Source organism: Engystomops pustulosus, chromosome 3 (genome assembly GCF_040894005.1).
Source record: "Engystomops pustulosus chromosome 3, aEngPut4.maternal, whole genome shotgun sequence".
Classification (NCBI taxonomy): Eukaryota; Metazoa; Chordata; class Amphibia; order Anura; family Leptodactylidae; genus Engystomops; species Engystomops pustulosus.
In genome coordinates, this window is record NC_092413.1 from 198,764,570 (window position 1) to 198,777,444 (window position 12,875).

Below are 12,875 nucleotides of genomic sequence, written 5' to 3' on the forward strand. Positions count from 1 at the left end.
CCTGGATTCATGGGGGAGTCGTGCTCCTTTCATGCCGTCTGTTAGCACTTGGCCATTACATCAGATTGTGTTCTATATTTCACTATATTAGACATCTCCGGTAAAATGTATTCATACATTGGAGACATGGGGCTCTCCCCCTCGCTGTCTAGACAGTTCACTCCTAATCTGTCATTATCAGCGGCTGCCGGCACCGCTCTGCCCACACTGCGCCTCTCTCCATAACTTTCACCTAAAGCTAATGATCAGGCCTCCGCTCCGCCATGTCTCCTAGCATTACACATGTCACCGGTGCCTTCTCCGGGCACCGTCCTCATGTCATGTCACAGCATTGACAGTGGCACATTTTACCGCCAGCACTTGCCCCGCTTTTTTTTTCGGTTTTCTGCCCTTGTGCCAAGCCTCGTCAGCTGCCCTGGATAATTGCCTCATTAAAATGCCTACTTCCCGGCTCGCCTGCTATTACTGAACGCTATCAGCCCTGCGCCCCGCATGTATTAACATACTAAACCACCGGGCCCTGCAACGCCACCTCAATTGCTTTAAACAATTGCTTATTTTCCCTTATTAGGCTTATTAAAACTGCCCGAAATGCAGATGGGGATCCATCCTAATTGGTAAAAGTGTTACCGTAACATAAATACCAGTGTCATGGAAGTGCATTAGCTCAGCACGACGCTGTATAATCAGGATTTATTACATTTTCTGTTTTGTTTCGGTTTTGTTTCAACAGAAAGTCAGTGCGCTAATGAGCCCAGTGTGAACAAAGTCTTAAACATAATGGGGGAGATTTATCATCAAGTTTCTGAGGTAAAATTGTTCTAGTTAGCCACGGAAACCAATCAGAGCTCAGCTTTCATTTTATAAACAGCTGTGGGAAAATGAAAGCTGAGCTCTGATTGGTTACCGGGTGCAACTGGAATGGTTCTGATCTGAGAGATCAATCTCCTCCATCATGTTGAACGCATTTTCTGGTGTCTGTAAATCACCTGAGTCTCAAACAAGTATAAATGTTGCAAAAAAGGATTGGTCAGAACCTTATGTACAATGCAAATCTTCAAAAACGTATTTCTTAAAACACTTTACATCCACACTTTAAATCGCACACTTGATCGACGCGTTTCAGCTGTTACGCCTTAGTTATGATTCTGACTAAGGCGTAACGGCCAAAACACATAAATCGAGTTTGCAAATTGTACAGACATGTGGATGTAAAGTGTTTTTAAGAAATAAACTTGGAAGATTGGCCTCATACTTGAAGTGCTAGGTCTTTCTTTTTTTGCAATGAGCCCAGTAGGTGTTATCACTATCTTGAACTTCGTGTCCTTTTTAGACCCAATATTATACACTTCTTACTTTCCTAATTTATTGGGGCAAAGAAGACATTTCGCCTTTTCTGACTTGTTAGTTTGGTAAACGCTCATTTTCTCCAACGGGGTTCTGAAACATTTTTTCTTTAAAACTTGGTGTATTCTCGTCTGGGCATTCACATTTCAATCTGCCATATATAAACATTTCTTCAATTAGATGTTTTTTTTCAAAAAATGTTCCTGTGTGAAGTAAATTTCTCATAAATGTAGTCATATGGTCCCTTAGAAACAAGACTTAGTTCTTGGATACGACCACATTTGCTGAAGGGGGTTCACAAAGAAACCAAAGTTATTTTGCATATGAAATGTCCGGGAGATCCTGCATATGTTACTGCCGTCCTGTGGTAATGAATGCTGAAGCCAGGTGGTTCGGCCAGGACTCAATAGCGCATGTCTGGCCACTACTGCTTGAGTGCGGGGTGGTCGTATCCAAGGAAGCCATCTCGTTTCTAAGGGACAACATGGCCACATTTATGAGAAATTATATTCTCACAGGAACATTTTTTTAAAATAACATCCAATTGAAGAAATGTTTACATATGGGAAATGAATTAAATGTAAATACCCAGATGGGAAACTGGAGCCGGAGCAGGGTAAATATGTGCCCCAGGCCCATATGGGCTTTTCCATAGTTGTGGAAACCACTATAAACCACTATAAGAAGGGTCCATTCACATGCGGCACGGTTGGTAAAGACGTTTCATATCCTCACGTGTTTGCAAAACTTTTGTGTCCTGCAAAAAACTTACTGGACCTCATTATAGTCAATGGAATCTTTTGGGCTCTGTTGGTGTGATTTTATACATCCAATCCTTCCATTATCTTCCTTGTTCTGCCTCTATAGCCTAGCCCGATCAATCAAAATATATTAAAGGGGTTGGCCACTCTATTACATAAGTTGCCCATGTGTATTTACTGCCTTAAAGGAAACCTACCATTAGGGATCTAACTAACAAGGTAGGTCTGATGGTAGGTTCCTACCAATGAGCTCATCCACATATTATATGTGGCTAATATAAGTATATAGCAGAACCTAAGAAAAACGCATCTTGTATAGATGCAAATTATTGGGCGCAGATACAGGCAGTCCCCGGGCTACATACAAGATAGGTTTGTTCTTAAGTTGATTTGTATGCAAGTCCAAAAATTTTTTTGACCTAGTGCCATTTGGAGTTTCAAAATTTTTTTGCTGTATTTGGACCAAGGATTATCAATAAAACTTAATTAGAGACACCTTACAGCTGATCATTGCAGTCTGGGACTAAAGGAAAGCATCCAGAAAGCTTCATCAGAGATCACAGTGGGCAGAGGGGTCCGTCTGTAACTAGGGGTCATCTGTAAGTCGGGTGTCCTTAAGTAGGGGACTGCCTGTACTTAGGCATGGAGCAGCCACACAGTGGAGCAAGATTATTTGCTGAATTTCGGCTCCACAATGAGAACGCTGAAAAAAAGATAGGATCACGGCAGGGATCCGCTGATAGACAGGATCAGCCGTGGCTAAAGGGGCGTGGAGTAATAAATCCAAAATGTTATTTCCTGGAGAAAAGAGTTCTTACCGAGAGGAGTTATTGGAGAAAAGCTCACTCTGTCGCAAATGCTAAAAATACATATGTTAAATTAGCCAATGCTCAACCCTCAAAAAAGAAAAAAGACAGTACTTTAAAGTTAAAGGTCACAAACACCGCTCCACCCTGTTCCGAAATGGAAGACCCTTAATGTTCCAATGGTTGGCGGTAGCTTCCAGTTCCAGGCACGCTGTCTGCATTGATCCACTTTAAATCTTGCTTTTAAATGTAAAAGACAGCCGTTCATCCTGAATAACAGGAGACAAAACAATTGTGCGGATCACCAACGTTTAGGGAGACCGGTATTTATCGTTAAATATTCTCACAAACAAAGTTTAAAATGTGCATGATAAGATTTTATAAGGTTCAGCTTAACTTTATATTCGCCGCATACAGTATGGGGATGTGCTACCATCGGCACTACTTTTGTTAGGTAGATCCCTGATGGCAGCATACCTTTAATAACAATCCCTGAATGTATATCAAAGGATTCAGAACTCTTGCTTCTTACTTTAGTGCTGTTTGCAGACTCTCTATGAATCTTTGTTTACATGCCTGAGTTATGGTGAATAGGAGGAGCTGAAGCTCCTCGCCCTCCCCTCTTTCTGTGTCTGTCAGTGAGGACAGACTGGGGGCAGAGAGGGAGATATACACTGGTTGACGGCTTAGAGCAATGAGAGAAGAAGCCATGTAGATATGCAGAGGACAGCATGGTTAGAACAGGGTTGGGCTGTAGCTCTCAAAGGAGGCAAAGGCACGCGTAATACATACTGAGATCTTTGATATTGTTAATATTCCCTTGGTTGAAGGAACGTGGTCACCTAGTGGTTGACATATTAGAGAAAACTGTTCTAGCCAACCTTTTCGTTTGACTTTTACTCCATGTTTATGGGTCGCTTTAGTTTTTGTTTATTATTAGCCTTCGTCTCTTATCTCTTGTTCATGTTTTGTTATTTCTATGAGATCATTTTTGGTCTCAGACCCTTGAGAAATGTTGCTTTGCAGATTACTCACATTAAGAATATTACTACCTCTGATATTCTATTCATTTATTCAAGCGCTTACATGTGTCAGGGACATGTCAATACCAGACTAGCATCTTGAGTAATGCACATGCATAAATTAGTCATATTTAGCATGGTTGATTTAAGATGTGTGATCTTCACTGCCGCACAGAACATGACAGATTTCTTTAAATATTAAAGGGCACTTGTCACCATGACAGGATTGCTTTAGATTTGGGAGTCTGTAGAAAGCGGGATTAGTGTTACGACTACCCATTACATTAATGTGGCTGCATTTATTGACGAAGAGGGTTCATAGAAGGGTGAGGTACATGGCAGAAGGGATTTTCCTATCTATTTTGGGAGGTTTTATTTTTTTTTTTATACTGTGCACTGTTTTGAGCCATTGTAGGGGCTGAGTTTTTAGCGGCAGGGGTTAGCATTACAACCTTGCAGCGCTGGGGTCCTGGGTTCAAATCCCACACAGGTCAACATCTGCAAAGAGTTTGTATGTTCTCTCTGTGTTTGCGTGGGTTTCCTCCGGGTCCTCTGGTTTCTCCCACACTCCAAAACATACTGGTCGGTTGATTAGATTGTGAGCCCCATGGGGACAGGGAAGGATGTGGCAAACTCTGTGTGCGCTGTATAAAGAATTTATTATTATTATAAATAAATGGTATTGTAGTATTGAACCTAGAAACACTATTTTCCATTCCTTTTACCCGCTTTATGCCCTTTTTACAGTGCAGCCTCTGCTTCATTTTCCTGTTCTTTTTATATCTTGCTATTAATCTCATGATGCCTCAGTACAGCAGTACTAGCTAACCAGAGACATAATCGAACATTACTGTTCCTTAGGTGGAAGTGGAAATATTACACTTTGATTAATGGCTGGAGAGAGGTCCCTTGAACACAATAGGGGTCATTTACTAAGGGCCCAAATCGCTTTTTTTCGTCGGGTTTCCCGTATTTTTCCAATTTGCAGCGTTTTTCCCTGAATTGTCCCGGATTTTTTGCGCACACGATTTTTTGCGCCGGCATGCACGCGACGTAAATCGGGGGTGTGAAAAACTGCGGTATTTTTTTAAAAAAAAAAGTGTCGCTCGACACGCGCTTACCTGCACCCAGCAACCGAAGGTGAACTCCAGCGGATTTCAGCGCATTAGCGACATTTGGTGGACATAAGGCGCACTACCTTAGTGAATCGCCTGAATACCCGAATCCTCGACGGAGAACACGCCGCTGGATTGTGACAGGACCGGGTAAGTAAATCTGCCCCAATGTTCTCGTAGGAGCTCTATCCAAATTTACAGTACATCAGACACATTGATAGTCTATTGTCAGATGTTTTTCACACTCCGTTGATTTGAACACAGCATGGACTAATAAGAATTCTATGTGAAACTCGCCCATGGGTGAGTGAAAAAAATAAAATGAACGACACAAGCATACCATCCTAGTGAGGTCATTTGTTCACACGAGTTTCTTAGAAGAAGTTCAGATCTGAAAATCTGACACAACTCGGATATCAATCGGACTACAAAAATGGATTGCCGGATTGCACCAGGGATTCAATCAGAAAAAATATGGATCAAAATCGTTTTGAAGACGATTTCAACAGTTCGGAATCGGGCGATTTCAACAGTTCGGAATTGGGTTATTTCAACTGGCCTTAGTCACAATGCATTGCGATTTCTATGATTGTGCATATTCTATGATCCATATTATGTGTGGATTCCTGTGGTGTTTTTACGGTTTGGTTACAATAGGTTTTATTCCTTCATTGTTAAATAGACTGAAAACATTCCAGAAATGTAGGTTCATTTTGATGGGGTTTTTATACCATTTTATGGGGGTCATTTACTAAGGGCCCGATTCGTGTTTTTCCGACGTGTTACCCGAATATTTCCGATTTGTGCCGATTGTACCTGAATTGCCCCGCGTATGCACGCGACGGAAATCGGGGGGTGTGGCCGAACGAAAACCCGACGTATTCGGAAAAACCGCCGCATTTAAAAAACAAATTGTGTCGAGAAAATTTCACTCACCTTCATCCTGGATAGGCCGGTGTATTTCGAGGCATTCCAGCGGACTTCAGCGCAGCAGCGCCACCTGGTGGACGGCGGAGGAACTGCTTTGATGAATCCCGGCCGGACCCGAATCCAGTGCAGAGAACGCGCCGCTGGATCGCGAACGGACCGGGTAAGTAAATCTGCCCCTATGTGTATTTTAGTTTAATTGGCAGTACGTTTGTGGTCTGGGGTCTAAACTTCAAGTAAAATTTTCTTGTCTGTATCGTAATGCTTCTAGAAGTTGCTGTAATGTAAATGAGAATCCTCTATTGATCACTTTCCTTTATTGAAGAGTTTCCAGTCCTATGATCTTATTTAGTCCTTTTATTTAACGGTAGGCATCCTTGGCACAAGATATAAAATGATTTGGCTGAATCTTAGGCTGTCAGATTTGTTTAGACAAATAAGTGGAGATAGAATCAGACTGGAAAAATCCATCCTGTCTGATCTATTTTCTGGCTGCACCAATAGACATTGGATTGTCAGCAGAATCCTCTGACTTATATTTATAGTTTAGGAACAGATAAACATTTACAACTATAGGTGGTCCCCGACTTAAGGACACCCGATTTACAGACAACCCCTAGATACAGACAGACCCCTCCGCCCCCTGTGACCTCTGGTGAAGCTCTCTGGATATTACTATAGTCCCTGGTTGTAATGATCAGCTGTAAGGTGTCTGTAATGAAGCTTTAGTGATAATCCTTGTTCTCATAACAGCACAAAATTTTGAAAATCCAATTATCACAGGAATAAAACAATTTTTTTTAGAATTACAATTATAAAATATACCTGTTCCGACTTGCATACAAACTCAATTTAAGACAACCGGCAGGAAGAAACTTTAAATTCAGTCATTAACATTATCTCCATCAAAACGCTGTTCAAAAAGTGCATGTTTTCGTTGGCTACTTGGAGGCGCCCGGATTATTCAGAAACTCTCAATACGTTGGCTGAACGTTCGATACATAGTACATGACTGGCCTTTACATAATTGGCTTGTTTGAACAGTCTTATTAAAGTGTGTATGTGCACCTTTAGGCCAGAGACAAACTTAGATAAAAGTCTACGTTTTACTGATATTTGCCAACATTCATCAATGGGTGAGTGGGAGAACAGGGTGTACGTTTTTTGAGGCTCCTTTTTGCTCAACCATGCAACCATTTTGGATTGTGATCTGTCTGTGGTTGTGGTATTGACACTCTACTTGTCGGTTTGGCCAACACGCAAGGTACCCAAATAACATTTCAGATCTCGAAGCGCCTGGAGGATCAAAGAGCATTGACCCTGTTCTTACATTCCATGTCTTCTATTTTCGGAAGCCTCCTTCATGTGTAGACAAGGATGAGATTACACTCCTTGTATCGCCCAGCCTTGAGTTGTGATCAAAATCTATTGAGTCTAGATGGACAATTCTGCAAGAATAATCATGTTACAGGCAGTCCCCGGGTTACATACAAGATAGGGTCTGTGGGTTTGTTCTTAAGTTGTATTTGTATGCAAGTCGGAACTGTATGTTTTATCATTGTAATCCCAGCCAGAATTTTTTTGGTCTCTGTGACAATTGGATTTTAAAAGTGCTGGGTTGGCATAAGAATTAATATTAACACTAAAGCTTCATTACAGACGCCTGTGATAACTGTTACAGTTGTTTATTGTAGCCTAGGACTAAAGTACAATAAATTATCAATATCCAGAGGACCGTTTGTAACTAGGGGTCGTATGTAAGTCGAGTGTTCTCAAGTAGGGGACCGCCTGTATATAGTGCCAAAATAATACCACCGTATATCATATGAATTGACTACCCTACGTTGTCTTCATAATTGTGTCAAATAATTAATGTATAATGGAGCAGTGAAAGCTCACATAATGGTCCTAAAAAGTGTCCTACAGGACACCACAGAGGTCCCCTAATGACATTGTAGGTCTTAGTGATGGAGAACCTAGATATGCCATTTTTTTCCCCCACCTTGCAATCTGTTTCTATTTATCACCTCGTTTATTAGCAATTAAGAAAACCCAAAAAATGGAAAGCTCTTGATAACTTCCGACACAAAATATCTAAATGCCTCCGTTCTTGTCATAAATCTTTTATGAAATTTTTTTTCCCTCCCGAAAGATGAAATAGAAGTTGTTTATTTCAGTCGAGTCTGATCCAGAGAGAGAAGGTTTGATTGAAGATGCAGAGTTTTTTTTTTTCTTCGTCTCCTTCACTCATTATCGTAAGTGATTTTCTGTCTCTGCAGTAAATCACAAATTATGGTTTATGAGTCTGTGTGTCAGTCAGTGTTATGGAGAGACCTTGCTGCCAGTCAGCAGGAGGTGGCGGCTCTCATTGTGAAGTCTCAACTTGTTCTTCCATCTGATTTCTTCTAACTAGGCGTCCACCGACCTTTAGGTTACTTTTAGTGTATTGATTCGCCCTAGTGTTTTTGACACTCCTTTGTCTGATATCAAGAGCCCACTCATCTGGTCGAGAAAACCAACTTTTACATTGCGGATTTTATTAGAGCAGGTGATCATGTAAATTTCCCAACCTACTATGGTTGATCACTAAGGTTCTCAGTGCAGGACATTCCTTTATCAACCTATTGTTATGGAACCCTTCTATATAAATGCGGTCAGCTTATTGGGGAACACCCACTCACCTTAAGTGTACCAAACGCTTGGATGGGTCCATGAGGTCAGTGCTTGAGGAACAAATATTAGGCTGTGATGGGATCATCCCTTTAAGAACCAGTTTTTATTTTACAGAATGCAGGGGTATGATCGCCCTGAGTCTCGCCCTTGAATACCCTAGAAAACATCTGATGCTACTGCAAGTAACAAATAACATATAATCAACCAGTGATACAAGTTTGGTTCAAGTCCAAGAGAATAGGTGATGTTCCTTCAGAATATCTCCCATTAGTTTGGACTTGAACCATCCATAGTTTCTTAGCGTGGAGTCCCAAGAAATAAAGCACCTGATCACATCCATGTGCATCGATGTTCTTAATTTTGAAGGGGTCTTCCAGCCTTTATTCAACTTTTACCTTTACTAGGAATTACCCATTTAGTAGGTGATCAGTAGGGTGAGACACCTGGCACTGGCCAGAAGACATCTACATCAGTAGTTTATCAGCCCCTTGTTTACACTCCAAGTGCAGCTATGTATCACTTCAATAGTACTGATAAACTACCCATGAAAAAATGCTAAATTCTCCTAACTTTAAAGAACACCTGTCATCAGGTATGTGTCACTAGTCCTGTCGCTACTTACATGGTCACATGGTTAGAGGCAGTGATGTCACCCCTGTTCCCCCTCCCCTGTCCTCCCCCTGCTCATGTCTGTGTGTAATGTATAGTAAAGCATGGCTGGTGTGTGTGCTGTATCTGCTGCATCCTCTTAATACACAGAGACACAGACATCAGCTACACAAGTACCTGACATGTTCTGCTATAACATGGCTGCACCCTGGAGCTGTTGTATCTTTCACATACACATACACACATGCACACACAAGCTGCAGGAGGCGTGGCCACCAGCAAGCACATGGAGCAGCCATTACACCATTATACAGGCTGTCAGTCAAGCACTGGGGGTGTGGCTGTACCTCCCACTCATGAATAAGCTGGACAGCTTGAATATGCTAATGACTCATTGGACATTTCACAGGTCATTTGCATACAGCTTTAGGACCTCATTGCTTAGGTTTACAGGCATGTAGAGGGACAATGAAGGGATAGAGGCAATGCTCTCTAATGGCAGTTTATGAAAATATATTTCGTTTAGGTTTATTTTGCATGACGGGTTCTCTTTAACCTTATTATATAACCACTGATCTGAGAGGGAACAATTTGCAAATACTTATGATCATCTGTAGTATAGAGAGCTGGTAAACACCATTAAGATGAAATTACGTTATATATATTTTCATACTCTTTCGATTGTAGCAAATTTGTTTGGATGCTTTAGTATGTGCACACTTTTTGCTTATTTTGTGTAGTTATATCATATATTGGACAGAGTTTAATGCAAGTTTTTCTTCTTTTTGAAGCCCACGTCGAGAATGAAGAGCAGTATACCCAAGCACTGGAAAAATTTGGAAGTAGCTGTGTATGTAGAGATGACCCAGATTTGGGCACAGCCTTCCTGAAATTCTCAGTTTTCACTAAGGAACTCACTGCACTTTTTAAGAATCTGGTAAGTCAAATCTGTTCCTTGTTAATAATGTGTTCTCTAACAGCATATGTAAATCGGGAGCCTTGTCCATATTCTCTTAATTATAAAACCAATTTACTTATGGAAGCGATTGTATTGTGTAATTTGCTAAATGGACATTTCCATCATAACGTGGTCATTTACATTGGGTAAAGTTATCCAAAATCACCGTCAGAATATCCCACCATCCCTTTAAAAGAGGGCTTAGGGTTTTTGATTCTAACGTGTCCCATCAGAGATGTCAAGTAGTAACTTCTCCTCTCTACATATCAATAATACATGCTCACTAGTATTTAAAATATTTGGCTTGGACCTGAATTTATGAATTTCCATAGTACAGGCAATCGATAACTTAAGGACACCAAACCTGCAGACGGACCCCTCTGACCACTGTGACCTCCGGTGAAGCTCTCTGGATGCTTTGTTTTAGTCACAGGCTGTTATAATCAATGTTTTTGTCTGGAGCTACAACTATAAAATATACCAGTATGACTCAAAATTACATAATACCGGTAATATATTTAGGAAACCAAAATAACACACTCTCTAATTCAATTTCATTAACAAAAATACAGCATGGCACAAATATAATTCCAACCTCTCTATCAGTCCTGATGTTTACAATTTGGTTGTCCCTGGATCCGACCGTAAATTCCTGACTATACTGGGCAGATTTCTCTAGCTTCTTTTGTATTGCACAAACAGGTGTTGTGGCAGGAGACAGGGCATAGTATAGGCAGATGCACTTCCTGGTCCAGCAGCAGCAGCGTGCTCAGCAGGAGGTATAGGAAACACCGGCAGAACTAGAAACAAGATAAGCTCTGGATCCAAGGGGAGGGGGGGCGGGTTACATAGCAGTGCTGACTGTGTTTTTATTGATTGGGTATGGCAGCTTATCAGAGTGTCATTGTATCTTATATCCATCTCATGACTCTGATCTGTTTCATTTCTCTTTTTCTATGTGTCCGATATTAGTAGACTCTTCAGAAGATAAACGAAAGTGTAAATAAACCCTGGACCCTGATAATCTAAGCACATATTCAGCACACAACATTCCATAGAGGAATCCTGAAGTGTCTGCTCAGCTAGTCCCTGCCCACACTCTGGATTCTTACACTGACCAGCCTCGGGAGTGATATGACCAAAAACCGCAATAAAACTGACTGAAATAAGTCAGGGTTAAGGGGTTCAAAATGATCTTCATTCTGTAAAACATTAGAAGGGGATTTGAGAACTTTGTTTCATGGGCAAACCCCTAGGCTAAATAGGAATAGGCTACCTATCAACGGCCGTCAATGGGGAAAGAAAGTTAACTCAAGTGGTGACTTGATCTTTTTTTTTTTTTTTTTTTTGAAAGAATTTTAATTGTACATACAAAACATATACACAAAACATAACCATCAGAATTAATAGTCCATCTTATTACCTATAACATTATATTTCAATTTACATATACTCTATTTTATACCCCATTCCCTCCCCCCACCCATTAGTCCGCTGGGAGAAACAAAAAAAAAAAGGAGGGGAACATGATTTCCCTAATTCCATTTGGCCCAAATTCTTTACCATTTTTCTTGAGCTCAGTTCTTCCTTGATATATTTTTCTCATAGTTTTTAATCAGAAGTGAAAGCTTGGTCTTGATAGGCTAACTAAGCCCTCCAATCAAATCCGTCGCCATCCAGACTGAAAATTTACCTCAATTTCTAGAGGAAAATTTCCCTCCAAAAGATTAACCCTTTAAGATAACTCATCAAAATTGTCACTGTCTCATGTAGATGCCATCTAATGGTCCCGCTGTTGGCAGCTCTAAACTGGCACTGCCACCGATTAATCAACTGAATAGAGTTGCAGCTTAATGCCAGACACAACCACTATACAATGTAAGGAGCTGTTCATGGTAAAGAGTGAAGCGAGTGAAGTGCTAGTCTGAATTTCAGCTGATTGGCGTTGTGTCTGGCTTTGGGAGTGTTGTACCCCCACCAGCTTGATATTGATCTGATCTACTAAGTATTGCTCATCAATATTTAATTCCTGGAAAATCCCTTGAAGCAAAAGCTCCACCACAGCATATATAATATATTCCTTTCTATTTAGAGGCAGGTTCAATGCTGAAAATGGAAAGTGACAAATCAGATTGGCCCTAGTACAGGATTTGACAACTATTCCAGTCATGAAACTATAACTCCCATCCTGCACACTTGCTCAGCTGATCACTGCATTTTTGTAAACGATAATGGATCATGCTGGGAATTGTAGTTTCACAACAGCTGGAGAGCCAGAGGTTACTGACCTCCGGCCTAGGGAGCCCATCACAATGTCACTATAATCTTGCCTGAGGGTAGATTCTCACACGGTGTAAAGATAAGGTTGCTAGCACTTGAAATTTTGGATTTTCAACCAAATCTACACGTGGTAATAAGATCTGTCGTTGTATTTCACCTATGTTTATACAGTTTATTGTATTGTAAAGTTGCACCGAATTGATGAATCCACGACTTTTTAAGTCGACATGTGGATTGTTTTTTTTCTTTATAAAGAAGAAGTTGAATTTCGCAGCACAAATTTCCCAAAATTCCAAGACTATCAGAAGTCATTGAGCGTTCCTCCAGCTGTATGCCGCCTCATTTTATCATACATATAGCAGGGTACAGATGTCTAT

General features: G+C 40.8%; 1 protein-coding gene across 3 annotated transcripts in view; it reads left to right on the top strand.

The window, feature by feature from the left end:
• The window catches only part of ASAP2 (ArfGAP with SH3 domain, ankyrin repeat and PH domain 2), a 146,207-nt gene that overhangs the window by 58,188 nt on the left and 75,144 nt on the right, over positions 1 to 12,875 (top strand). For all 3 annotated transcript variants that reach the window (XM_072143548.1, XM_072143550.1, XM_072143549.1), the window contains exon 3: positions 10,052 to 10,197. In XM_072143548.1, the coding sequence (XP_071999649.1) occupies positions 10,052 to 10,197 (146 nt within the window). The remainder of the gene's footprint in view (positions 1 to 10,051; positions 10,198 to 12,875) is intronic.